Here is a 25,390-nt window from a genome sequence, read left to right on the forward strand (position 1 = left end):
TTTAGTACAGATCAGGGTTTCACCATGTTGGCTAGGCTGGTCTCGAACTTCTGACCTCAGGTCATCCACCCGCCTCGGCCTCCCAAAGTGCTGGGATTAAAGGCTTGAGCCACTGTGCCCAGCGAAACCATGTAATCTTTATAACAGCCCTGGAAGATGAATGATACTGATGTTCCCCATTTAACGTAGAGGGAAACTACAGTTCAACAGGGTCATGATTTGTCTAACATCACTACTATGGGAGAGCAAAGACTTCATATACAAAGTAGAATCTTCCACAGGAAGATTTAGAACTTAACTAGTTAAGATTTAGGACTAGTTAAGCCCTAAATCTTAACTAATGAAGTCCTGTTTCACTTCCCTACCAGGACTTAACTAGTTCTAAATCTAGAAGAGTGAATTTACGATTTCTACTGTCATCATTTTAGCTCCTTGAAAATAAAATCTAAAGTAAGAGTGGCTTTCCCATACCTTAAATATCACATAGTTCATTTTCCTTAAGAAAATTTTACCTGAAGAACGGAGATTCTTTCCAGGAGAAATGGATATTCCACATGTGCCACACCTGCTATTCTAACACTTGTGGAGGGAGGCAGTGCCCAACATTCCCCACTCCATCCATGAACCCTATACCAGGGCCATTCAGTCCTTTTGAAAAAATTGAGTCCTTTGCCTTGGTTATTAGGAAGCAGCAGCCAGGGCCCTTCCATTCCCCTGTCTTCCCCTGGGTGCTTCCTCACTAGGACAGAGAGGCACAGATCTGCCTGTGGTTCTTCTCCCCCTGGACCCCGCTGCTCCCATTCCTCAGGTGTTTGGAGGGTGGGGTGGCAGTTAGCTTTGGTGTGTTACCCACAACCCCAGCGCAACTGGGGAGCTGGCCAGTGTGGATGGCTCAGCCACTCCGAGGAAGGAAAGGTTGGCCGAAGCTTCTGCCAGCCATTGCCTGCTTTAGGTTTACAAAGAAGAGAAAATAGATACTGTGCCATTTACTTTGCTTTTTATCATTTCAGATTTATATTTATAATGAGAAAATTGTAAATGGACACCTGCAGCCTAACCTGGTGGACCTTTGTGCTTCCGTCGCAGAGCTGGATGATAAGGTAGCACCTAGAGCTAACTCAAGTAGAAACCGGGGTCCAGTGTTCTAATGGGGCTAGCAACTTGCCGATTTGGTTGAAATGTGCTGCGGAGACACCCCGTTCTGTGGAATGAAATGTTAACGGTTCTTCAGTTTTATTTTAAATAACTTTGGGTGGTTTTCTTGATGATGAATTTTTTTAAATGCATCTTCAAAAGGCCCTGCCAGTATCAATTGATAGTCACAAGAGTTCTCTTCAAGCCGTATTTGCTTTGAAGTCCCATCAGGCTTTTACTCCCCACTCACCAGTTTCCCTCCTTACACAATCTAGTAGGCTCCTTAATGAGAGCTGAATTGTCAAGGTGATGGCTTTTCACACCTGTGTGCCCTGGAGCTTGACTCGGTGGGGCCTTTGTGAGCATTCTTTATATACCACTGGTTCTGTTCCTCTGACACACACATATACTGCCTTTCTTTATTCTCCTCCCTCATCCCTTATTCCTGGCCAGTTTTCTCCCATAAGGGGCAAAAAAAATTAAAAAAAAAAAAAAAAAAAAGTGGATGGATGACTACTTGGTAGGTGGCTAGGAGGAAGGAAGAAAGGAGGGAAGGCTATTATGGAAGCAAGCACCCATACACAGATTTTTTTTTGTCTTTTTAAAAATTGCTCAGCCCGGTGTGGTGGCTCACATCTGTAACCCTAGCACGTTTTGAGGCTGAGGTGGGTGGATTGCTTGCACCCAGGAGTTCAAGACCAGCTTGGGCAACATGGCAAGACCTCCTCTCTACAAAAAATAGAAAAATTAACCAGGTGTGGTGGCATGCACCTGTAGTCCCAGCTACTCGAGAGGCTGAGGTGGGAGTATTACCTGAGTCCAGGGGGGCCAAGGCTGCAGTGAGCCATGATCATGCCAGTGTACTCCAGCCTGGGTGACAAAGAGTGAGGCCCTGTCTCAAAAAAAAAAAAGTATCTAACTTTTTTTTTTCTTTCTTTCTTTTTTTTTTTTTAAGATGGAGTTTCGCTGTTGTTGCCCAGGCTGGAGTGCAATGGTGAGATCTGGGCTCACTGCAACCTCCACCTCCTGGGTTCAAGCGATTCTCCTACCTCAGCCTCCCGAGTCGCTGGGACTACAGGCACCCGCCACCATGCCTGGCTAATTTTTTTGTATTTTTAGTAGAGACGGGGTTTTACCATGTTGGCCAGGATGGTCTCGAGCTTAATTTTTTAAAATACTAAAATATAAGACAATGTAAACAGATCTAAAGAAGAAAGTCAGGTTTCATCAATCATTCCACCACCTAGGAAGAGTCACATTTGTCTGGACATTCTAAAGTTTTAATTTTTGAGAGAGACCATGAAAACAGCCTTTTCTCTTTTGCTTTGGAGCAAGTATAAACCTGCTTTTTCTCCAATCAGTGCTATCCTGCAAGGACTCATACATTTAAAGTATTGCCAAGGGTTCAGGGAACACGTTGTTTTTAAGGAGCGATTTACAGGCAGAAGGATTCTGGGGAGAGGGAGTCCCAGCTGTGTGGTGGTAACACAGAGGAAAGAACGCCCGCTCCTTTCCTGGGAGGCGTCTTTTGAAGGGAGTGAGTAGGAAGGAAAATGGGAGGCTGTGACGCTCACCAAGTAAGGTAAGAGCGGTGGCCCCTGGAGTGTCTCTGGGAGGACAAAAACCTGTATTATTAGGTTAAACTCTTATTTTAAGCCTTTAGAAACTCAGATAACCTTGTAAGGACTGAAATGCAGCTCTTTGAGTTTAAACTTCTAGAACTTTGGATGACTATAAATGGATTCCTTCTCTCTAAAGGGATAACCCGCTGAGATTCAGTGTTCTCGCGACTTGTGTGTGGTTTTAATTATGTACGTGGTTATGTCAGACCTGGAATAGTAATTCATCTGAAAACCAACTCAGGGCAGGGGTAGGGGTGCTCATCGGTGGATGGAACTCTGAAGTCTGGCCAGCAGAGACACATCTTCTGCACCGAGCTTAAGCCTAGCCGTCACAGACAGATGACATTAACCTCATCCCCCACCACATTCTGCCCACCTTGGAGGTCAGAGTGCCACAAAGAACTAGATAATTTCTCTGGCCCTGCAGCATTGTCATATGCAGTTTCGTTTATGTGCAGAGCATTTCTGACATGTGGACCATGGTAAAACAAATGACAGATGTGTTGTTGACACCAGCAACTGATGCCCTGAAGAACCGCAGCAGCGTGGAAGTGCGCATGGAGTTTGTCAGGCAGGCCTTGGCGTACCTTGAGCAGAGGTAAGGCAGCAGTAGCACAGTGGGGCTGGCTTTCACATCCCTTGCAGTCAACTGTTTCTCAGATCTTAAGTTGTCCTCAGGCTAAGTGTGCTGTAGGTATACTTTAAGATTTATTATGTTAAATTGAACAAGGCTCAGAGTTGTAATCCTGTTTCACTTCCCTACCAGGACTGTTTCTGCAGTGGTATAAAAATCACACATTAAAAAATCATGGTAAGTGAGCACTGTTCGAATTCCCTTTTTCTTTCTCCACACTCTCTCTTAATACGTAAGGCCGTAGTGCCTTAGGTCATAATCGTTTTCTAATGTGGTTCAGCCATTACTCCTTAGGCTCTTTTCTCTCCACATTTTAATTTTACTCCCAGGCATGTTACGACCTTCAAACCCTAGGAAAACTCCTTTCCCTTTATTTTTGTTCTGACTCTACTTGGTTAATTCCCATAAGTCAGGGTCATTCCGAGCTGATAATGCCTGTGATTTATGCCTGGGTTTCTTTGCCACCTCCTCACCAATCAGAGCTGGTTATTGAGGGGTTCGTGGCAGTGCCTTTGTGCCCAAAGTATTGTTCCCTTCATTAGTAGGACCCATGCCATCATCCCTCCCTGTGGACACTCCTTCCAACTCTGAATTGGCCAGCAGGGGTTGTCATGAGTGTGCAATAGAATCTTTATTTTAGAGACAGGGTGCTGGGCCCCTCCCTGCTGGCCTGAGAAGAGAAAGCCAAGTTGAATACACTTGCTAAATTGCAGGCCTTTGCCACTCAGCCTCTGCACCTGCCAACAGCCTTGCAGTGAGATCGCCTTTTGTCAATAAAACAATACTTCATTAGGAAGTCAGAAGATTTCCTTGTATGTTACTGAGGTAATTCAAACTTGGTACAGCAGAGAATAGGTTTTTATACCAAATAATATATTAATTAGATGAGAGCTACTGAAATGAACACCATCAGACACATTACACTCACTAGCTTCCACTCCCTGGTTAAGAAAAATCTGGAGCTCAAAATGGATTTTTATTCTCCTAGTATAGGAATAAAGGGTTTATAAAATAATTCATCCAAGTGTTGGCTGAATTTTTGTGTTTAAGTTTTGGGTTTATCAATCTTCAGCCATAAAGAACCTACATACATAGTAGCATTTATTTGTTACCAGTCGGCAAAATGAGTCAGAATTTCTTACACTATATAAAAACTTCCAGGAATTTTTTTTTTTTTTTTGTAAGATGGTCTGGCTCTGTCACCCATGCTGGAGTGCAGTGGCATAATCTGGGCTCGCTGCAACTTCTGCCTCCCAGGCTCAAGCAGTCCTCCCACCTCAGCCTCCCGAGGTGTGTGCTACCATGCCCAGCTATTTTTTTTTTTTGAGATGGAGTTTCCTTCTTGTTGCCCAGGCTGTAGTGTAATGGTGTGATCTCGGCTCTGTGCAACCTCCGCCTCCCGGGTTCAGGCGATTCTCCTGCCTCAGCCTCCTGAATAGCATGGTAGCCCGCCACCATGCCTGACTAATTTTTGTATTTTTAATAGAGATGGGGTTTCACCATGTTGGCCGGGCTGGTCTTGAACTCCTGACCTCAGGTGATCCACTGGGCTCGGCTTCCCAAAGTGTTGGGATTACAGGCGTAAGCCACCGTGCCTGGCCTAGGATTTTTTTTAATTTTTATTTTTTTTCAATGAGTGTAAGTGTATGACTGCTCGGGACTACTTTTTTCTTGATCACCCTGATCCTTAACATTAGTGCTTGAGTTCACCAATGGTACTGGGCTGCTTTCCTTGGTTTTAAATTGCTGGTAAGCCAGTCCATTTCTTTTAGTCTTTTCATTTAGTTTTAAAAATTATCTTGTTCCATTAATTTCTTTAACGGTGCTCCTTGGAGCTATTTGGGAATTTCCTGTTCATAATTGTAATCTTAAGTTTATTTTTCACTGTAGTGGCATCACTCTCTCATGGCATCTTTTGTGAGCGTTCATTGTCACCTTTCATAAAGGGGGTATTTTAGAATAATTACACTGAGTTTTAAAATATTTTTCTCTGCTGCTGATTCACTGACAGTATGCATATAATAATAGTTCAAGTGATGTAATGCACCAGATGGCAAAGTAGACCAGTCCCAAATAATTTTTCAATTACAAGGCTGAAATGTTGTGAAAATACAGTATTGGTCTGTCTCTTCTCTGCCACATTCCAAGATTTGAGGCGTGATATATATTTCTTAGCCCTCAAGGAATTTAAACTTCTTCAGCTTAGGCCCTTGTCAGCACATGGACTGTCTTAATTGCAATTGGAAGAGACCATAGTGGGCATCTGTTTGTCCTGGCTGCTATAGAACTCCTCAATTTCTTATCCAACCTCTGCTTATAAATACTTCCAGGCCAGGTGCAGTGGCTCACGCCTGTAATCCCAGCATTTTGGGAGGCCAAGGAGGGCGGATCACCTGAGGCCAGGAGTTCAAGACCAGCCTGGCCAACATCGTGAAACCCCAATTATACTAAAAATACAAAAATTAGCTGGGTGTGGTGGTGTGCACCTGGCACAAGTCCCAGCTACTTGGGAGACTGAGGCAGGAGAATCACTTGAACCTGGGAAGCAGAGGTTGCAGTGAGCTGAGATCGTGCCACTGCACTCCATGCACTCCAGTCTGGGCAACAAAGCAAGACTCTATCTAAAAAAAAAAAAAAAAAAAGCAACTTCCAATGATGGGGAACTCATTAACATTTGTTAAATTTTGTTTTTCATTATAAAAATGTTACATCCTTATTATAGAAACTTTGGAAGATGCTAAAAATAAGACGTGAAAAAAGAGGGGAGGACCCGTATACCATCTAGAGGCTCCTATTACCTTGTTATATTTCTTTTTTCCCCCCTGTTCTTGACGTGTATTTTTTTTCATAACTGCATAAAATTTCATTGAGTCGGCTGGGCACAGTGGCTAAAATTTCATTGAGTCGGCCGGGCACAGTGGCTCACGACTGTAATCCCCCCACTTTGAGAGGCCGAGGCGGGCGGATCACGAGGTCAAGAGATTGAGACCATCCTGGCCAACATGGTGAAACCCCTTCTCTACTAAAAATACAAAAATTAGCCAGGCATGATGGCGCGCACCTGTAGTCCCAGCTACTCGGGAGGCTGAGTCAGGAGAATCGCTTGAACCCGAGGGCAGAGGTTGCAGTGAGCCGAGATGGCGCCACTGTACTCCAGCTTGGGGATGGAACGAGACTCCGTCTCAAAAAAAAAAAAAAAAATTTTTTTTTTGTTGAGTCTGTTTCCTGCTATTAAGATTTAGGTTGTTTCACTCTCTCTGTTGTTTTACTTCACCTGGTGTTGAACACCTGACTTTTTGAGGTAGTCTCTTGTTTTTGACAAGAACACATTATATTTAGAAAGTTATTACATTAACCACATATTTGGGTATCTGTGAATTGGACTATTTAATCTTGGTATGGAAACACTTAAAACCACTACAGAGGATTTTAAGCAGCATGCTAGCAAATAAATGAAGAGGGAATGGTAGAAAAATCATCATTTTGCGACCACCAGTGTAATAACTGGTGCAGCAAGGACCATCAATGGAAAGTAAAACCGTTGAGTAAAAGATTGTTGGTGAATAGAATACTTGCATGACTTCCATGTATTGCCCCACAGACTACTTATTAAGTACAAAGAGAATAATAAATTGTAATGGAGAAATCTGGTGGACATCTTTCAAGCAAGGGAATCATATCTAGTGTTACCAATAAAGAAGCAAACCTACTACCTACTTCATTGTGGGATTAAGTGGGAAGTGCCAGCATTAGCTATGTAGGGCTACTGGCAAAAAAGTTGAACCTGAATCAAATAATGATCCAGCTTACAAGATATTCTACCAGACAGCTGGACTGGACTCTATAAATAAAAGGTCAGTATCCAGCTGAGCATGGTGGCGTGTACCTCTAGCACCAGCTATTCAGGAGATTGAGGTGGGAAGATTGCTTGAGCCCAGGAGTTCGAGGCTGTAGAGTGCTTTAAAGGCACTTGTGGGCCAGCCGTGGTGGCTCACGCCTGTAATCCCAGCACTTTGGGAAGCCAAGGCAGGAGGATTACTTGAGGTCAAGAGTTCGAGACCAGCCTGGCCAAAATGGTGAAATCCCGTCTCTACTAAAAATACGAAAATTAGCTGGGTGTGGTGGCCCACGCCTGTAATCCCAACTGCTTGGGAGGCTGAGACAAGAGAAATGCTTGAAAACCCAGGAAGCAGAGGTTGCAGTGAGCCAAGATCACGCCACTGCACTTCAGCCTGGGCGACTAGAGTGAGAATCCATCTCAAAAAAAATTAGGGCACTTGTTAATAGACACTGCATCCCAGCCTGGGAACCACAGCAAGACTCTGCCTTTAAAAAAAAAAAAAAAAAAAAAAAAAAAAAAAAAGATCATTGTCATGAAAGACAAAAATAGTGGTAGAATTAATGGAATTATCTTAGATTAAGGGAAAGTGGCTTGACAATTATATTTTCTTGATGAGATTCTGGCTTGAAAAACTGTAAAGGACACTATTAAGAAATGTGGGTTATATTTTTGATAATAATAAATTAATGTTAAGTTTCTTGGTATCATAATGATATTGAGGTTAGCCAGGAGAAGGTCCTAGTTCTTCAGAGCCATATGATATTTACAGATAAAGTAGCCCCTGATTTTTATAACATATTTTCAAGTGGTTTGAGGGGAGAAAAATGTTATGTGTGTGTGGAGAGAGAAAACATAAAGAAATGTTAAAAATTGGTAAATCTAGGTAAAAGGTTATGTGCATTCATTGAACTATTTTAATTTTTTGTAGGTTTGAAAGTTTTCAAAATAAAAAGTTTAACAAGAACCCACCAGAGCATTAGGCTGTGAGCTGGAGCAATTATTATTCTGTATATCCACCCTTAATGTATTTGAAATCCACAGTTGTGTTCCTCCAGGGATTCTTTTGAGTTTCCGCAGTGATGAGAAATCTACTGTGATCCACAGCCCACTGAGTAATAATGTAGTTTGCTTCATTAAGCATATACTGTTTCCTCTTCTGCATTGAGCTTGAAGTCTAGGCCCTGCCCTTCCAAGCTACAGTGTAATGTCATGGATATGGGCATAGAGATGTGTAATAAATGTTTTCAATCTTCCCTGTTTTTTCTTTTAAAATTTTTCCAGTTATAAGAATTACACCCTTGTGACTGTCTTTGGAAATTTGCATCAGGCCCAGCTGGGCGGGGTGCCCGGGACTTACCAGTTGGTTCGAAGTTTCCTGAACATTAAACTTCCAGCTCCCTTGCCTGGACTACAGGTACTGACAACTTTCTCTGTGTGATCAGTTACACTCCCAGAGCAGTTGCCCTCAGATGGGCATTTTCAGTAAAAATGAGGATATCTGTGGAGACTACTGTATGGAGATGAGACCAGAGACGGCTGAGGACAGAAGGTGAAGACCTCTTAGGAGGCTGATAGTACAGAAGTCCAGGTAATGGTGGCAGTTGCTCAGCCCAGGGTGGAGAAGAGTGCATGGAGAAGATGTCATTGGGTTCTGGACATGTTTTGAAAGCTGAGCCAATAGGACTTGCTGAAGAACATGGATTTGAGTGTGAGAGGCAGAGTCAGGGATGACTTCTGAGATTTTTGGCTAAAACAGCTGGAAGAATGGAGTTGAATGTAGTTTTTAGGATGTGGTCTCTTCTCAGCTCATGGTCCAGTTGGGGAGATTATCATACAGTAATGCAAAGCCCTAAACTGGAGCCTTATGCAAAGGGTGGCAGGATACAGAGGAGATTAGCTGCATAAAGAAGGTGAGATTTGCACTTTCTCTTAAAGAATAGGAGTTCACCAACCTGAAGTTTTGGAAAAGAGTATTCCAGGAGGAGGTAACACATGCACAGATGCGTGGAGGCAGGAGAGAGTATCTGGAGGACTGGGTGCACAGTAGGGCTTGGCAAGCTTGGGGCCCACTAGTGAAGGCCTTAAGTGCCAGGCCCAACACTTTGGACTTAAACAGCTCAAAGGGGTTTAAGTGGGCAAGTTCAGATCTGGGTTTTAGAAAGAGTCCTGTTGAGGGAAGGGTGGAAGTGCCAAGAAAGAAGGCCTGAAGTCTACTTCTGGAGGAGGTGAAGAAAAGCAAAGACAGAAGCGTAAGTGCAGGCCGCTGTGCAGACAAATGGCAAAACCAGACTTGGGATAAATAAGCTGTAGTATTCAGAGAGTGGGAACGGAGTTGTCTCTCAGATCCCCAGTGCCCAGCAGTACCTGACACCAAGATACTGAGTAAAATGTTTATGACGTTTTATAAACTTGAGTACTGTAAGGATAGTCTCTTACTGGTCAGTGACATCTTTAGCCTTTGCTTTGTGGGATTGTAGGAGTGCATGTGTGTATATTATCACACAAGAACATCACCCAGTTACTATGGGCCCCTGGGATTCCATGGAAAAACCATTGGTTGGCTTTGGATCAAGTTGGGTACATAGTGCTTCAGAGGAAAAGCTCTGGAGCCATATTGCCACTTAACAGCTTACTTGGACAGATGACTTAACCCCTCCATGCCTCAGTTTCCTTGTTTGTAAAACAGGAAAAGGCTGTTAATGGTTCTCACTGCAGGGAGCTGTTCTGAAGATTAAGTGACATAAAGGAGAGGGGCTTAGCTCGGTTTTAGCACATATGAAAGCAGTCAGCTTTTCCTTGTTTATTTTGAGCACTTACTGTTCCTCTTTTAGGATGGAGAGGTGGAAGGCCATCCTGTGTGGGCACTAATTTACTACTGCATGCGCTGTGGAGACCTGCTTGCCGCTTCACAGGTAGTTAATCGAGCCCAGCACCAGCTGGGAGAGTTTAAAACCTGGTTCCAGGAGTACATGAACAGCAAGGACAGAAGGTATGGTGAATGAGGTGGCACGCCCAGGGGCAGCCATGCAGAATCAAAGGGGCAACCTTCACTGTTATTATTCTCTTTTCCCTGGATGGGCCCAAAACAAGTTTCTGCTTGCGGGAGAAAGGAAGTTTTGAAAGCAAATAGAACTCTCTTGGGAATAAGGAGTGAAAACATTGAAAGAATGCCCCATTCTGACACTGATGTCTAGGCATGCATGCATCTGTGTTTGGGAATTTTTCTGTTCCTACAAGGAAGGGCCGGGTTCAGGGGCATGATTTGACTTACTCTGTAAATCTAAGGCACATCAAGGATGCTTTATAAAATGGGACTTTTTAAAAGTTACACTTGTTAACACAGTGCTTTTTTGGTCAACCAGTGTGAAAATATGTTGTCAGGTACTTCGTAGCTTAAAGGCTAGAATTAGAAGTTAGTAAAATTGAAATATAATCATTGAATTGATTCATTAAGTCTTTAAGTTCTCTTGCATTAAGGAACTGCTAAGTATTAATTGTCCTTGGATTTTGCTAATGTAATTGGACTTAAGTTCATACTCAAACTGAGGTTATATATATGTACATGTATGTAGAAGAAATGATAGCGGTTACTGTAGTTGTACTTGTGAAAAACTAGGATACTTTTCTTGGCAGCATTAATAATGTCATGTCGAGAGATTGCCTCAAACCACAAGCCCCTGTCTTGCTCATGTTAGAATTTAAAGTAGGGTTAATGTCTTAAGGTTCCCTCAGAAGGAGATTTGAGTGCAAGTTGTTTATTTAGGAGGTGATCTCACATGAATAAGGGAGTGTGGAGGCCAGAGAGGGGCTAAGACAGTTAAGGGAAGGATTCACTCCTGTCCATCACTGCTTGAGTGCTGCTGGAGTGTGGAATGGAGTTCTAATTCCCTGGCATTTCTCACCTGCCCATGAAGGCCTCGGCAAATAGAAAACCAGCAGGCCAATAGATGCAGGTGCTGGTAGTTGCAAGTCAGGTTAAAGCAATGGTACCAAGGGGAGGGGATGGGGCAGAGACAGCGTCTCTTACCCCGGATGAAGGACGGCTTCCCTGCTGTTATGTGTTTGGGACCTGGGACGCTTTCAGATGCCCTTGAGGATCTTTATTGAGTATGTATCTATCTGTCTGTTCCCTTATGTCTGTAGATTGTCCCCAGCTACGGAAAACAAGCTCCGGCTGCATTACCGTAGGGCCCTCAGGAACAATACAGATCCCTACAAGCGGGCCGTGTACTGTATCATTGGCAGATGTGACGTCACCGACAACCAGAGTGAAGTGGCGGACAAAACTGAGGATTACCTGTGGCTGAAGGTAGGCACTGTTTCCCCTGCCCACGCAGGGCTTTACCCCTTTTTCTGTGCTCATGTCCCCACAAAGATTTTACCTGCTTAATGTATGATGCCAGTACAGTGATCAGGACCAGTAGGTTCCTCGTCTCCTGTCCCCATTTTTTGTTGTGTAATTCCCAGCTCATAACCATAGCCTTAAACACAGCTTCCAGCTGACATCATTGAGCATGGCTGCTGAACAGCTACAACTCTGTGCATGTGGCTCAGGGTGTAGTTTGTACCAATGCGTGTGTTTCTCTTGGGGATTTAGTTGAACCAAGTGTGTTTTGACGACGATGGCACCAGCTCCCCACAAGACAGGCTCACTCTCTCACAGTTCCAGAAACAGTTGCTGGAAGACTATGGTAAGATTCTGGACATAACCACCTTTCCCTTCTCTTGTCCACTTAAGGTGACTACTTCAGTTTTCCTCTGGGAAAATTTTTCATCTCTGAACTTTTGTCTTTCTTCCAAAACTCCTATAGATTGTCAAGGCAAAACACAACAAAACTACCATTCCAAATTCAAATAAAGGGTATGTGGCCTTAAGAAATGCATAAAACTTACATGGTCATACGCAATAATCTATTTTCTCTAATTCTTTGAACTGTTCTAGTAGACATATGCTCAGGGAGAGACAAAGAAGACTTAGCTGTTGCTTCCTAGTAGATCTTTACCAGTCACTAGATCTGAGCACAAAGGAGAGAGAGAGAAACAGCCTTTCTTCTTTTTTTCCCATATTTTTTAAAAACTGAGAAGAAAAGAAGATTCCAAATAGTGGTTACCAGTTGTTGCATTCAGATTTCTGTGACTGTGAGTAAACTGAAACTCCTTTGAAATCTTCATTTCTCTCCTTGAGTGACTTAACAGGGTAATGGAGATGAACACTCTCTGTGGTCCATTTTAAGGTCCTTAGCTCTGTTTCTCTCCTACCTAATGCAAGCAGTTGGAGTTTTACAGCACAGTCACAGTTTCCAGTAATGTTATGAGGTCTAGAGAAGGTGGAGGAGCCAGGTCACATTTCACATGGCAGTTTACTGTATTCAGGGCCCCCTTGATCAATTCAGACTCAATCTGGTGCTTTCTTCCTGTCCAGCAAGTCCTGTGGGCTCACAGGGCTGCTGCCTGGGGGTTGGGCCACCAGTGAGCACCTTCTTTCTGAGTTGGTTTTATCTCCTCTCCTCTCCTCTCTCCCAGGCGAGTCCCACTTTACGGTGAACCAGCAACCCTTCCTTTACTTCCAAGTCCTGTTCCTGACAGCGCAGTTTGAAGCAGCAATTGCCTTTCTTTTCCGCATGGAGCGGCTGCGCTGCCATGCTGTCCATGTAGCACTGGTGCTGTTTGAGCTGAAGCTGCTTTTAAAGTCCTCTGGACAGAGTGCTCAGCTCCGTGAGTATTTGGGATTGGGTTGACAGTAATGTAACCACAGCACGTCCCCCTTTGGGCGACAGTGGCCACAAAACCACAACCAATAAGGATTTGAGCAAAGGGTACCAGTCATTTTAGAGCATGTGGACAGTTGAGCTTTTTAGATGATTAGTGTTAAGGGTTCCTGCTTTCCCCCCCCAGCATTAGTATTCCCTTGGAAGTTAAGTATATAAAGTGCTGTTCGAAGTGCTAGCTTTGTGGCCAGTCTGATTGCCTGGAAAATGGCGAAGAAGCAGCCCCTAGAGTTATGGGTCTGATTCCCATTAGGGCTGGCTTTAATGACATTGGAAACCCCAGCCAGGCATGTGCATACCTGCCTGGGATGAGAGAGTCAGGGGAGAGAGAGAAAGTAAATGTGGATGAATGGCTGCGGGTTCCTTATTGGTGCAGCAAAGTCATCCCAGAGCACATGCCATAATCGTCAGTTGGATTATCTTTTCATTCAAAGACCAGCATATTAGTAATTTATGGCAAAGTGCTGTTTTCTCCACTCTGGGCCTGGGGATGAATTGAGGATAGAATGGTAAAAGGGACTGGCCAAAGCTTATATTGGCAAACATTGACTGGGCTGCAGGAGTAGATGCTGCTGGGTCTGTGGATTAAGCTTCCATAGTTTCTGGGTTGCATGGGTCAAAGGGGCAGTGTGGTTGTGACCCATTCTGACCCCCACAACGCAGTCAGCCACGAGCCTGGTGACCCTCCTTGCATGCGGCGGCTGAACTTTGTGCGGCTCCTCATGCTGTACACCCGGAAGTTTGAGTCCACGGACCCAAGGGAGGCCCTCCAGTACTTCTATTTCCTCAGGTAACGTTTGCTTTTGACCATTTACTTCAGCTAGTTTCAATTTCTGCCATTCTGAGAATGACTATTAGAGACCTCATGTCCAGACTGGAAACTGAGTTGTTTTTTTCCCTTACAGGGATGAGAAAGATAGTCAAGGAGAAAACATGTTTCTGCGCTGTGTGAGTGAGCTTGTGATTGAAAGCCGAGAGGTGAGTGGGTTTCCTTTTCTCTCCTCCCCATGTTTTTCAGTGTGCATGTCCCATGCTCATTCCGAACTGCGTGTTTACTTCAATATGGTTGTGGTGGATAAGGCCTAGGGAGTTTTTGGAGTTTCTTTGGTTTCTAACAATGAAAATATTTATTTCAGTCACACTGATTTTTAGTTTGCGCAAGGCTTATCCCATTCATCCCATTTGATTCCCCTCCTTTTTCTCTGAAGACTTATGGAGTGTGTTTATATCTTTGTCCAATAATTTGAGTAAACTTTTTTCCTTCCGCAGTTCGATATGATTCTTGGGAAACTAGAGAATGATGGAAGTAGAAAGGTGAGTTAAATGCATCGTTAGAGAAATGTTCGTTAGCCATTGGGGATTTATAAATATAGAAAGAATACACTTAGATTTTAAGATTCAAGGTACTAAAGATGCAAATCTGAAGAGCGTTGCTTAATTTAAAAAATGGAATGAAAATTATGGGCCCAAATGATGACCTTGGTTTTACACACACTTATATCTTCTTAAAATATGTTAATTTGTGATTACATAGCTTTTTTATTATGTTCAGAATATTCATTTGTTCATGCCTCTGTCATTTTTTGAGCTGAGAATGCTATTATACATTTCTGCCGTTCTTGGCTCAGAAAACATGCAAGGAAAAGAAATTGATTACTGCACCCATTCTCCCAAGATGGGAAAGTTAGACATGCACTTGACCTCCTTCAAAATGCAGTTTCCAAGGGCTTTGAACTCCACAGTGACCTTGGAAATACTCCTGGAAGCTTGAGGGATTTCAGGACTCACTATGCCCATTGGTTGCCATGACAGGAGGGTCAGAGGTCCTGTTGTCGGAGACCAGTCCTGACCCTGAATCTCCCTGTGACCTTTGGAAAGTCACTTGCCCCTCAGGGACTGACTTTTCTCATTTGTAAAAATGAGTGATTTGGACCCAGCAATCTGTAGATGAGCTCACACTGCTCACACCATCTACTTCAGAAGAAAGGCAAGTGACAGTGCTGATGACAGTGGCCTTGCTTATTGGGCGATGACAATCACCAGGCATTGTGCTGAGCGCTTTGCATAGTTTCTTCTTTAACAGGCTGCACTGGGGCCATTGGGCTCCCAGTGTGTGTGAGTTGACAGAGCTACAAACATAGATAAGACCTTATCCTGTGCTGCCTCCCGAGTGGCAGGGCAAGTCACCTTGACCCGGTCCAGCCACCTCGACCTGGTCTAGCCGTGAGAGTCCAGTGCTAGTGGAGAAGCAGAATGGCCAGGAAGAGATGTTATACACTTGCCTTCATTCTCCCAGGGTGCCTTAGGCCTCTTTCATGCTCTCCTGATCATTTAGTTGCTGTTGAGTGGTGATGGTGATTTTTTTTAAGAAATGTCCTGTTACCAGCTGGGCGCTGTGGCTCACGCCTGTAATCCCAGCACTTTGGGAGGCCAAGGCGGGCAGATAGATCACGAGGTCAGGAGATTGAGACCATCCTGGCTAACACGGTGAAACCTTGTCTCTATTAAAAATACAAAAAAATTAGCCGGGCGTGGTGGCAGGCACCTGTAGTCCCAGCTACTCGGGAGGCCGAGGCAGGAGAATGGCGTGAACCTGGGAGGCGGAGCTTGCAGTGAGCCGAGATCGCGCCACTGCACTCCAGCCTGGGAGACAGAGCAAGACTCCGTCTCAAAAAAAAAGAAAAAAAAAAAAAAGAAATGTCCTGTTACCACTTGCTGTGTGTTTTTTCAGCACTGAGTTCCTTTTGCCATCTGTCTTAGAAAGCAAATCCAAAATCTTTCAGATATTTTCTCTAAGCCTCCTGATTTTTCTCTCTAGTTCCTACTCATCAGCAAATTTAAAATCATTGATTTCACTGACTCTCTGGGTCATTTTGGAAAATTAGAAAGCACAGATGTCTTATTGCTGACTCCTCTGTGCTTCTAGTAAGTCTGCCCTTTCATGTGTAGTTTCCTTGGTCTCTTTTATAGTTTTAATAGGACTTTATATCCCCAAGAAAGCCAGAGTTTGGCTGATGAAATATATGCGTTGCCCAGGGCAAGCAATTTCACTTGAAGTATTTTTTGGATCCTAATTGCTTCTCTGTGTTTAAAATAATAGCTCTGTGCACCCGTCTCTCTCTTCCTCCCCCTCCATAATTTGTCTTGTCAGCCTGGAGTCATAGATAAGTTTACTAGTGACACAAAGCCTATTATCAACAAAGTTGCTTCCGTGGCAGAAAATAAAGGACTGTTTGAAGAGGCAGCTAAGCTGTATGACCTTGCCAAGGTAAAGTGTGCCCGCTTTCTTCTTCTGCACTTCACAGGTCTGCCGGTCTTTTGGCATTAAATGTGCAGCCACTTGGACAGTGTCATTGTTGTAGCACCCTCCCTGCAGAGGCGTTTGCTCTAGTGCTTAGACAGTTAATGGTCCAGTCAGGACAGAATTCCCATTTTACAGCATTATTTCTGCCCATAAGATTTTTCTGACCAAACAACATATTGAAAGGATGTCCTGCAGGCATTGAACTGTTGTCTCACTTGGCAGCAGAATTAGCATCCATCACATTTCGATGGTGAAGCCACTGTTGAAAATGACATTATGCTGACCCTGGCAGCCACAGACACACTGGGGAACAGTGGTGTTAGAAAATAAGACCACATCAGTGTGCAGGAAGGAGTGAAAGAAAATAAGACCACAGCTGGGCGTTTTGAGAGGACTAGATTACGTGTTTCTACCGAAGAACAAATGATGACTAAGAACATATGATAACTGCTAAGGATTCTATGACCTAAACAAGATTACATTCTCTCCTTTATCAACTGAGAAAAGTAGACAAAAAAACAGCTATAGGCCACGTGCAGGGGCTCACGCCTGTAATCCCAGCACTTTGGGAGGCCAAGTCGGGCGCATCACTTGAGGCCAGGAGTTCGAGACTAGCCTGGCCAACATGGCAACACCCTGTCTCTACTAAAAATATAAAAATTACTCAGGCATGGTGGTGCATGCCTGTAATCCCAGCTACTCAGGAGGCTGAGGCACGAGAATTGCTTGAACCTGGGAGGTGGTAAAAAATGTTTTGATTGAGGTATAATTAAGATGTAGAAAAACGTGCAACAATTATATGTATAGCTTGACGAATTGTCGATAGGTGTGTATCTTTGTAACCACCATCCAGATCCAGATACCAAACATTTCCATCCATCACCCCAGAAAGTTCTCTTTGGTGGGTAGGGGGCATTATATAGTTGTTCCTTTTATTGATTACTTTATTGATTGCTTCCTTAATTTTAAAAACTTGAGCAGAATGCTGACAAGGTACTGGAGCTGATGAACAAACTGCTGAGCCCTGTCGTCCCCCAGATCAGTGCCCCGCAATCCAACAAGGAGAGGCTGAAGAACATGGCACTCTCCATTGCCGAACGGTAAGCCAGGAGCTGGCTCCATGGGACCCTGAGGGTGCCACTGCCAGTGTCAGGCCACCTATGCCCACCCAAATGCATGTTCAGCTTTACTAGGTAACAGCAGACAGCTTTCCAAAGTGGTTCTACTAACTCACCATGCCGCCAGCACTGTGTGAGTTCCTTTGTCCCCACATCAGAACTAGTACTTGGTACTATCAAACTTAACATTTTTGCCAAAGAAATGGGTATGAAAGGGCATCTCAGTATTTAATCATGCACATGAAGTTTAATTTTCAGCATTATGCTCACCTATATACTGTTGTGTACTTTCATCAGCCCTCTCAAAGGCATTCAAGACCAAAGCTAGTGATGGTTGGATAGGGGAGATTCTTAGAGGTGTCGTGGCCAGTGTTTCAGACTACCTGGATCCCCAGTGAGTTAACTGAATTATCAGACTTCTAACTAGTTTACATCCCAGACTGAGGCTAACAACATTACTTTTTGCGCTCTCTGTAGATATTCCTAGTAAAATGACCCAGAGAAAACTGGGTTTGGGGTGCCTTCCCAGGGTAACACAAAAGAACATTCTTTGGTAAATGAGATATCTCCACCTAGCAAATAATCCCCAGTGATGGCCACTCAGCTTTTTGCCCGTCACGACCTACCACCTTTCATGAAGATTGGATGCTGAGATGATGGTCAAGGCTGGAGAACCACGCTCCATGTGGAGTACCTATAGGTGGATTCATACCAAATCCACTATCAGTGCTTGGCTGTTTCAAAATAAAAACCATTTTATACTCTTTAATTAACTTCACCCAGAGAGCTCAAGAGGTTTTGATACTTTTTATATATTTTTTGTATGTTGAGACAGGGGCTCCCTCTATCACCCAGGCTGGAGTAGAGTGCAGTAGTGCAGTCATAGCTCACTGTAACCTTGAACTCCTGGGCTCAAGCAATCTTCCCACCTCAGCCTCCTGAGTAACTAGGACTACAGGCATGTACCACCACACTCGGCTAATATTTTAATATTTTGTGGAGATGGGGTCTCGCTGTGTGTCCAGGCTGGTCTCTGACTCCTGGCCTTAAGCAATCCTTCCACCCCAGCCTCCCATGTAGCTGAGATTACAGGCATGAGCCACCACACCCCACTGTCTTTTTAAATGCTATTCCACTGTTACGGATTACACAGTAATTCCTGATACACTCTTACTACCCCCACCCCGTTTTTGTCTTTCAGGTATAGGGCTCAAGGAATAAGCGCAAATAAATTTGTGGACTCCACGTTCTATCTTCTTTTGGACTTGATCACCTTTTTTGACGAGTATCATAGTGGTCATATTGATAGAGCTTTTGATGTAAGTTTCAGGAAAGGTGTTTGAAGTGCAGGTTAATGTACACCCTTGAAAATTCAAAACACTTCATGGAATTTACTTAAAACAAAGGAGCTGTTGCCAGTATGTTTGTTAAATGAAGAAGGACAAGTACAATCCTGGGACTTAAAAGGAGTTTCCTGTGTTGCTTTTTTTTTTTTTTTTTTCCTATTCCTTTCCCCTTTAATCTGAAAACAGATAAGTTTCTCAAAGTAATTTGAAATCTCAGAATTTTAAAAATTGTGTCAGAAAATGAGGATAAGAATTAAGTTAGCTAGTTAGAATCAAAGCCTTTGTGTGTACAAGGGGGAATGGCGTTTTCTACGAAGAAGCCCTTTGGAGTGTGTGAGGTGCTGACTTTACATGTAGAGAGATGAAATGACTGTGATGGTTGTGTTACATGGGGCCGGTGGTTGTTTTAAACAGATAATTGAGCGCTTGAAACTGGTGCCCCTGAATCAGGAAAGTGTGGAAGAGAGAGTGGCTGCCTTCAGAAATTTCAGTGATGAAGTAAGTTCCTTCTTCCTGAGTTATGGAATTCTTTTTTCCCCCACTTCCACCAAAAGCTTTTTCTTTTCCCGTACCTAACAGCTTTAAGAATTCTAGTTACAGTAACTATCCAGACTGAGTTTTCCAGAGTGGTTCCCTTTCAGATACCTTGGCCTGGCTTTTCTGTGAGTGCATACATCCCCATCAGATTATTGTCTGAATTCCTAATTGAGAAAATACAGTCACTTCAGTGATTGACATGTTCTTGGGAGAAACAGGTTTCTGGTTGATCCTGTGAAGTCTCGTTTAATTCTTCTATTATCCGCTTGTGCTAGAGGGTATTTTAGTGCTTAACTCTGATTATCTTTAAGTAGTTTCATTGGGTACATGAAACACAGCATGATTCACTGCCACCCTTGCCCTCCCTGATCTGTTTTGGGGGTTTTTTTTCGGGTTTTTTTTTTTTTTTTTTTTTTTTTTGAGACGGAGGAGTCTCACTCTGTCGCCCAGGCTGGAGTGTAGTGGCGCAATCTCAGCTCACTGCAAGCTCTACCTCCCAGGTTCACACCATTCTCCTGCCTCAGCCTCCCAAGTAGCTGAGACTACAGGCGCCCGCCAACACGCCCGGCTAATTTTTTGTATTTTTAGTAGAGATGGGGTTTCACCGTGTTAGCCAGGATGGTCTCGATCTCCTGACCTCATGATCCACCTGCCTCGGCCTCCCAGAATGCTGGGATTACAGGCGTGAGCCACCGTGCCCAGCCAGTCCATTTTGTGTAAAGAAGCAAATGCAGTGACTGTGGACTAAGCTATCACCCCATAAGCCCCAGAACCACTGTCTGTCTGTAGGATTTCTAGCATATTGCCAGCATCTAGCCTAGGGTGCTCAGCTGGGCTGCATACTGGCATCTCTAGAAAAGTTTCTAAAAACCCTCATGCCTAGACCCCAGAGATTCTGTTTTCCCTGATTGCTGCAGCCCAGACCTCCCCCAGTCTTTCCAATGTGTGGCCCAGGTAAATTCTTCTCTAGAGCTACAAACACTCAACTCAGCTGTCGACACTATAGACGCTAGAACCAGCTGCCTGGCTCTGGGATGTCACTAGTGGTCTTTCAGTTTAAAATTATTCCTCATTGAGCAGATGCCTTTTTTAAAATGTCTCCAGCCAGGTGCGGTGGCTCACGCCTATAATCCCAACATTTTGGGAGGCTGAGGCGGACTGATCATCTGAGGTCAGGAGTTCGAGACCAGCCTGGCCAACATGGTAAAATCCCATCTCTACTAAAAAATACAAAAATTAGCCGGGCGTGGTGACACATGCCTGTAGTCCCATCTATTCCAGAGGCTGAGGCACGAGAATCGCTTGAACCCGGGAAGCAAAGGTTGCAGTGAGCCGAGATTGCGAGATTGCGCCACTTCACTCCAGCCTGGGCGATAGAGGGATACTTTGTCTCAAAAAAAAAAAAAAAAGTTTCTGTTTTAGAGAAAGAAGTAAGGCCAGTTCTGCACATGAAGAGGGATGTTGACTACTGTGGTACACACAGTTCAGAAGGTCTTGCCCCTCGCTGACCTTCCCTTTATACCTGCTGTGGCCTCTACCCTTAGCCACTTGCTCCTTTGTTATTTCTAGCCTTTCCTTGAATGCATCCTTCATTGCATCAGGGATTAAAGTAGTACACCAGGGCCTGGCCTTGTAGACGCCCCCAAGGACTCTGGTAGGGCCATGCAGATCCAGTGGAAACAGCCCAGTGAGTTTGAGAGAGTGGAGAGTGGTAGGGACTGTGGAGCAGTAGTGTGTGCACCTGTACCTCCTGACATTCAAGTTCAGATTATTTAATGGCAGCCACTCTGCTGGCCAGTCTAAGCCTAATGCTAACCAGATGTCAGCATGCTTTTGGCTCGCTGCCCCTGACTAAGGGAAAAACAGCATAAAGGAGCAGGAACAGTAACCACCTGACCTGAGCAGCATTGCTTGGGTTTTTTTCTCACACTTGACGTTTCAGTACCATCAGCTCCTTTTGGGTGACTGTGTGGCTTTCCACCTGGCAATGGTGAGGAGTGATGCAACCAGGCCTGCCTGGAGCAGCCCACCCTCCCTCCGTCTGTGGTTGGCCCCAAAGGCTTGGTTCTTTTTCTTTACTCTGTTTTTCTGTCTATGTAGATCAGGCACAACCTCTCAGAAGTGCTTCTTGCCACCATGAACATCTTGTTCACACAGTTTAAGAGGCTCAAGGGAACAAGTCCATCCTCGTCATCCAGGCCCCAGCGAGTCATCGAGGACCGCGACTCTGTAAGATCCCAGCATTCGCGAGCAACATTGCTAAGCACCACCTTTCTGGTTTGGAATCCGTTGCACTCTTATAAGACCATGTGACCCAAAACTGCTCTTTCTTCTCAGTACCTTGCAGCTGGATAAATCTCGTGTTAGGAGGCTCCCAGAGGAAATCAAATATTAAAGGGATTGCGGCTCTTCTCAAGCTTAAAAAAATAAAAAGATGTGCTAGGTCTGCAAATCTTACCTTTTAACAAATCAAACAGAATGCTAATTTCTATTTGACTCCATAAGAACTTCCTGCACATTTTAAAAGATAAGTTTATTTTGTTAGTCCTAGCTCATTAGTGAACACTTTTATTAAAACCGTACTTTATTTTTGATCAACACATTAATGTGAACCCTTGTTTCTCCTGTCACCTGTGTTCACAGTGACCCTAGAGAGGTAACTAGGACAGCATCTTATCCCCTCTCACAGCTGAGGAAACTGAGCTGTGCAGTTGGGAAGCAACTGCCCTCAGGTGGCAGATAGGTGAACGGGCCATGTCTGGAGGCTGGGTCTCTCTGACACCTGTGCCCTTTCTGCTGCCTGTGGGACCTCCAGCAGTGCATGGGTCAAGTGGAGTCCAGGTAGCTAGAACCCTGGGGCTCACAGCATATGTTGTCTGATTACAAAAAAAAAGAGCAAAGGTATTTTTTGACCCAATTAAACCATAAGGGGACAGTCCAATGGTGTTTGCTTTTTTTTTTTTTTTTTTTTTTTTTGAGGCAGGGCCTGGCGCTGTCGCCCAGGCTGGAATGCAATGACACGATCTCAGCTCGCTGCAACCTCCACCTCTTGGGCTCAAGCCACCCTCCCACCTCACCCTCCCAAGTAGCTGGGACTACAGGTACGCACCACCACACCCAGCTGAGTTTTGTACTTTATATAGAGATGGAATTTTACCATGTTGCCCAGACTGGTCTCGAACTCCTGAGCTCACGAGATCCCCCAACCTCGGCCTCCCAGAGTGCTAGGATTACAGATGTGAGCCACCGTTCCCGGCCCCACAATGGTGTTTTTTAAAATTACCTTTCCTTTAACCTTTCCACTTAATTTTTGATGAGACTCTCAGGATCTCAGTGTCTAACATCAGACCTGGTTTTGGCAGCCAAGAAGCCTTGATCTGTCTTCTGCCTCCAAGGATGTCTGTGAGCTCTTTCCACGGTGACCCCACAGGCATTGTTGTTGACAAAACTTGGTGCTTAGTGAAAGATGGCGGAAATTTCCACCTTTAGGAATGTGGGTAACATTGCTCAAGAGTGGTCCACTGAAGTGGTGAGCCCGTCCAGGTGCGCACCAGAGCATTTGCTGGTCTTCTCCCTACCCCGGACAGATAGGAGTCTAAATGTCAGATGTGCCAGCGGTGGGCTAATGGTGCCCACCATTTGGCAGGAATCTTTTTTGTTGACAGAAACCCAGTGCAGTGACGTTTGTGAATGTGAGTATTGAGATGGTGGATACTTCTTGGTGCTCTGTGTGCTGCTTACAGTTCAGGGGGGCTTGCCCACTGAGAAGAGCTGGTCCCCTGGCAAGCCATGTCCCACATCTGAAGATCATTCTCCTGCCTTCCTTTTGCCCACCACTCTCCTTTTTCTTTCTTTTTCTGAAAGGTAGGGAGGGATAGGATTAAGTAAAAGGTTATATATAAAAGCTGCGTGCCCAAGAAGTCTGCAAGCCCACTGATGTCCTTGGTTTCATGGTTTAAAGTGAGATGCTGCCCAGTAAGGGGGTGAATCCTTTTACTTGAACATCCCTAGAGCTCATTTAACAAGAGCCCATGCACTTTTCTTCACTTCTAAAGAAAATACAATGGATATTTGCATCACACAGTCAGATTTCTTTTTATTTGGACATTAATAAGGACATACACTCGCTAGTTTGTTTTACACAACAGGTAAAAAGCATTTCTTTTCTGTTTTCTTCTGGAATGGTCCTTAAGTAAGCCTAGTAGATGACTCTTCAGTTTTTGTTTAAATTCTTGTTACTAGTCCAGAAAGGTGTTGGTGGTAGATTCTCCCTTTCTAGTCCAGATTTGGTTTAAATTTGTAGGGCCACCTTTTTCCCTCCTGAACAATCCAGGAATTCCATAAATACTGTTGCCTGGGGAAAGAAGGGCTAAGCATGTATGTTGGGAAGGGAGAAACAGGAGGAATGAAAGGAAGGAAGAGGAAGGATGCATGGGAGGAAGAGAGCTGGATTGGGACTGCACAGTCACAGCCCTTGCCTCTGGTGTTACAAGGGCTTCATGGGGTCTGGAGACTCAGATCCCTGTGAAAGCAGATGGACAGAAACCAGCCAGAGAGAGGCTCAGAAGATTGGAGCAGGCAGTTCTGAAGCTCAGGGCTTTGTCAAAAGCTAGCCAAATGTGTTGGGGCGAGGCGGCTTGCCTGGTAGACCCATCTGCTTTTTGCTTAATAGATGGGTTTGGATGCCTGTGGAACGGGCCTCAGGGGATGAGCTTTGTTAACTTTGTGTCATGCTGAAGGAATATGACAGAGGAGGGTATGACTGTCATCCACCCACCAGGGATCTGTCCCTGACACCCTGGGGTAGAGGATGGAAGAACATGGAATAGTGCCCTGACTCGAAAGTTAACCGATTTCTTTCCCTTCCTTCCCTTCTCTCTCAGCAACTCCGAAGTCAAGCCCGCACCCTGATTACCTTTGCTGGAATGATACCATACCGAACGTCTGGGGACACCAATGCGAGGCTGGTGCAGATGGAGGTCCTCATGAATTAAGTGCCATGCTTTGGGGATGTCTGAGTCGGCACACTGTCAGTACATCAGGCACATGGGCCCACTAGGGTGGGGTTTCTGGTTTTGTTTCTGTTGTGTTTTGTTTTGGTTTCTGTATTATGTATTTTTGTCAACACCAATAAATTTCTTTGATTTGTATTTCTTTTCAACATTCTTTTATTTTCTTTTTTTTTCCTTTGAAATTTTGTTTACATTTTTATTTGTGTAATGGGAAATGCTGTCACTAGCTCTTGGGCCAGGGAATGAGAGGCTATGTAGATATTCATTATTTGGTTAAACTGACCTTAAATAATTAAAAATTTACCCAAAATGAGCCAGGAAACAAAGCCTTTGGGAGTTACTTTTATTTAGATATGATATTCCATATAGCAGAGTCACGATTCATTTTCACATTTTTATTTGAATGTGAAAGTCAACCTCAGCCTTAGAAGATGTAAGATTTGTGTGTGAAATATCAAGCACTCCATGTTCTCCTCTTCTCGAGTGTGACTTAAGTCCAGATGGTCCAAGACCATCCTCCAAATCATCAGCTCTGATTGCAGGATTCATCAGTTTGCTGTTCTGTTGCAATCCCAGTGGAGATAAAAGCATAGACCTAGAAAAAGCCTTAAGAAAGAAGATTGCAAGTGCTCCAGCTTGCGCTTGAGGAAGGGGTAAACCTTGCCACTGCACTCCTCTGTAGCTGCTCCACTGTGAGTTGACTGCTCGGGCTTGTACACATCCCTCCTAGAAAGACGTTTAAGCCCCTCTTTCCCTTCTCTGGTCGTCAGTTCCTCTGCTCAGACCACCCCCGTTCCCCCTTCCCCACTCATTAAGGTAATTGGCCAGGCAAGCTCATGGGTCACGTGCTGAGTCTGCAATGTACAGAATCCAGACCACCACATGACATCAGCACCGTGGGTGTTTGTTCCCTGAGCAGTAGTTGTCACCCATCATTTGCTCTGTTTCCCCCACCATCAGTCCCAAAGCCCTAGACTAAACCAGAGAGCAAATTAGGTCGTGTGTTTGTTCCTGAATGGGCCAACTGGAGCCTTGAGGCACTGGGCAGCGGTCTGCTCTGCTGGTTTGATGGAC

General features: G+C 44.4%; 1 protein-coding gene across 5 annotated transcripts in view; it reads left to right on the forward strand.

Moving 5' to 3' along the window:
• Window positions 1-24,458, forward strand: part of NUP93 (nucleoporin 93) — a 119,287-nt gene extending 94,829 nt beyond the window's left edge. For 2 of the 5 annotated variants that reach the window (XM_054533136.2, XM_054533137.1), the window contains exons 5-20: window positions 1,011-1,100; window positions 3,215-3,354; window positions 8,513-8,645; window positions 10,063-10,220; window positions 11,375-11,540; window positions 11,829-11,922; window positions 12,755-12,946; window positions 13,663-13,789; window positions 13,905-13,977; window positions 14,269-14,313; window positions 16,151-16,267; window positions 17,285-17,403; window positions 18,623-18,740; window positions 19,182-19,265; window positions 21,405-21,533; window positions 24,188-24,454. In XM_054533136.2, coding sequence (XP_054389111.1) covers window positions 1,011-1,100; window positions 3,215-3,354; window positions 8,513-8,645; window positions 10,063-10,220; window positions 11,375-11,540; window positions 11,829-11,922; window positions 12,755-12,946; window positions 13,663-13,789; window positions 13,905-13,977; window positions 14,269-14,313; window positions 16,151-16,267; window positions 17,285-17,403; window positions 18,623-18,740; window positions 19,182-19,265; window positions 21,405-21,533; window positions 24,188-24,298 — 1,896 coding nt within the window. In that variant the 3' untranslated portion in view covers window positions 24,299-24,454. 5 annotated transcript variants of the gene reach the window in all.
• The last annotated feature ends 932 nt before the right edge of the window (window positions 24,459-25,390 follow it).

The sequence above is a fragment of the Pongo abelii genome, chromosome 18 (assembly GCF_028885655.2).
Source record: "Pongo abelii isolate AG06213 chromosome 18, NHGRI_mPonAbe1-v2.0_pri, whole genome shotgun sequence".
Classification (NCBI taxonomy): Eukaryota; Metazoa; Chordata; class Mammalia; order Primates; family Hominidae; genus Pongo; species Pongo abelii.